A 1,300-nucleotide genomic window follows, 5' to 3' on the forward strand; every position below is an offset into this window, starting at 1 on the left:
GTAAAGATTAATTCAATTATACTTATAGAAATGACCTAACAAACATGTAGCTATTTGTTATTTATTATTTTGAATAAAATTACATGTGATACATTTGTCTTAAAATGTTCGTTAGAAATGACTTGACAATCAAGTATTTGTTCACAAATTTAAAGCTATTTATTTTATATTTCCACTAGAAGAAATTTTTATTTCTTAAATTGCTATTGTAGTAAGTGGGAGTATTTTATTTGTGATATATCTCTTTACATTAATATGTTCTCATATATTCGTTTAATATCTCGACATGTCTTCTTTATCATTATGTTTGATACTCGCAGATGGAAAGTTGGTTGCAAACAACTTTCATTACTGGTACCAAACTCTGAGAATCATTCTCATGCACGAGAAACTTATCGATATGATTGATACGCCTGTTATCCCTGAACTAGTCAATAAAGATGATATTGAGGCAGTTTTTGCTTATAATAAGTACTTAGAGGACTTGATGAGTATAAAATGCCTGATCTTAGCATCAATGAGTCATGAACTCCAGAGGAAGCATGAGGATATAGACCCAACTGATATCATCGCACATCTTAAGAAGATGTATGGTGCATAGAATAGGACAGCTAGACACCAGTTGCCTAAGACTCTATTTTGGTCTATGTTGACCGTGAATGCTCAGGTAGGACTTCATATTCTAAAGATGATTAATCTTATGGAACAACTTGAGAAGTTTGGCTGCAAACTTGGGAAGGAGTTATCCCGAAGATGTGATTCTACAATCACTCCCTGATTCGTTCTCACCATTCATTGTTAATTTTAACATGAATAAGATGGATTGTGACTTGCATGAGATGTTGAATATGTTAATTGACTATCATAATCATATTGACTATGGAAAGAACCAAGGATCTGTCTTGGTAGTTGGAAAGTCCAATAAGAAAAAAGACAAATGGAATAAAAAGTCTACAAAGAAGCCTTTCGTGCCTAAAGGTGGTGTGACCAACCTAGGGACAAGAAATATGGTGTTGACCAAAGCAATGCTGAATGTTTCTTCTATAAGAAGAAAGGACACTGGAAGAAGAATTGCCGCAAATATCTTGATTATTTGAAAGAAAAGAATCAAGGTGAAACATTAATGAAAAATGTTTTCATGATTTCCTTAATTGGTACAGATTCTTCAATATGGGTATTAGATACTGGTAGTAGTTTTAACATCTGCAACTCGTTACAGGGACTACAAATAACTATATGGTTGAAGAATGGATAAATCAATCTCCAAGAGGGAAATGGGGAAAGTGTTGCAACCAAGGCT

At 33.3% G+C, this 1,300-nt stretch overlaps 1 protein-coding gene across 1 annotated transcript; it reads left to right on the forward strand.

Moving 5' to 3' along the window:
- The first annotated feature begins 286 nt into the window (after window positions 1-286).
- On the forward strand, window positions 287-1,097 carry LOC109338076. The gene is made up of 2 exons (XM_019575209.1): window positions 287-588; window positions 719-1,097. The coding sequence occupies exons 1-2, from the start codon at window positions 287-289 to the stop codon at window positions 1,095-1,097; spliced, it is 681 nt and encodes a 226-aa protein (XP_019430754.1).
- The last annotated feature ends 203 nt before the right edge of the window (window positions 1,098-1,300 follow it).

The sequence above is a fragment of the Lupinus angustifolius genome, unplaced genomic scaffold (genome assembly GCF_001865875.1).
Source record: "Lupinus angustifolius cultivar Tanjil unplaced genomic scaffold, LupAngTanjil_v1.0 Scaffold_17_75, whole genome shotgun sequence".
NCBI lineage: Eukaryota > Viridiplantae > Streptophyta > Magnoliopsida > Fabales > Fabaceae > Lupinus > Lupinus angustifolius.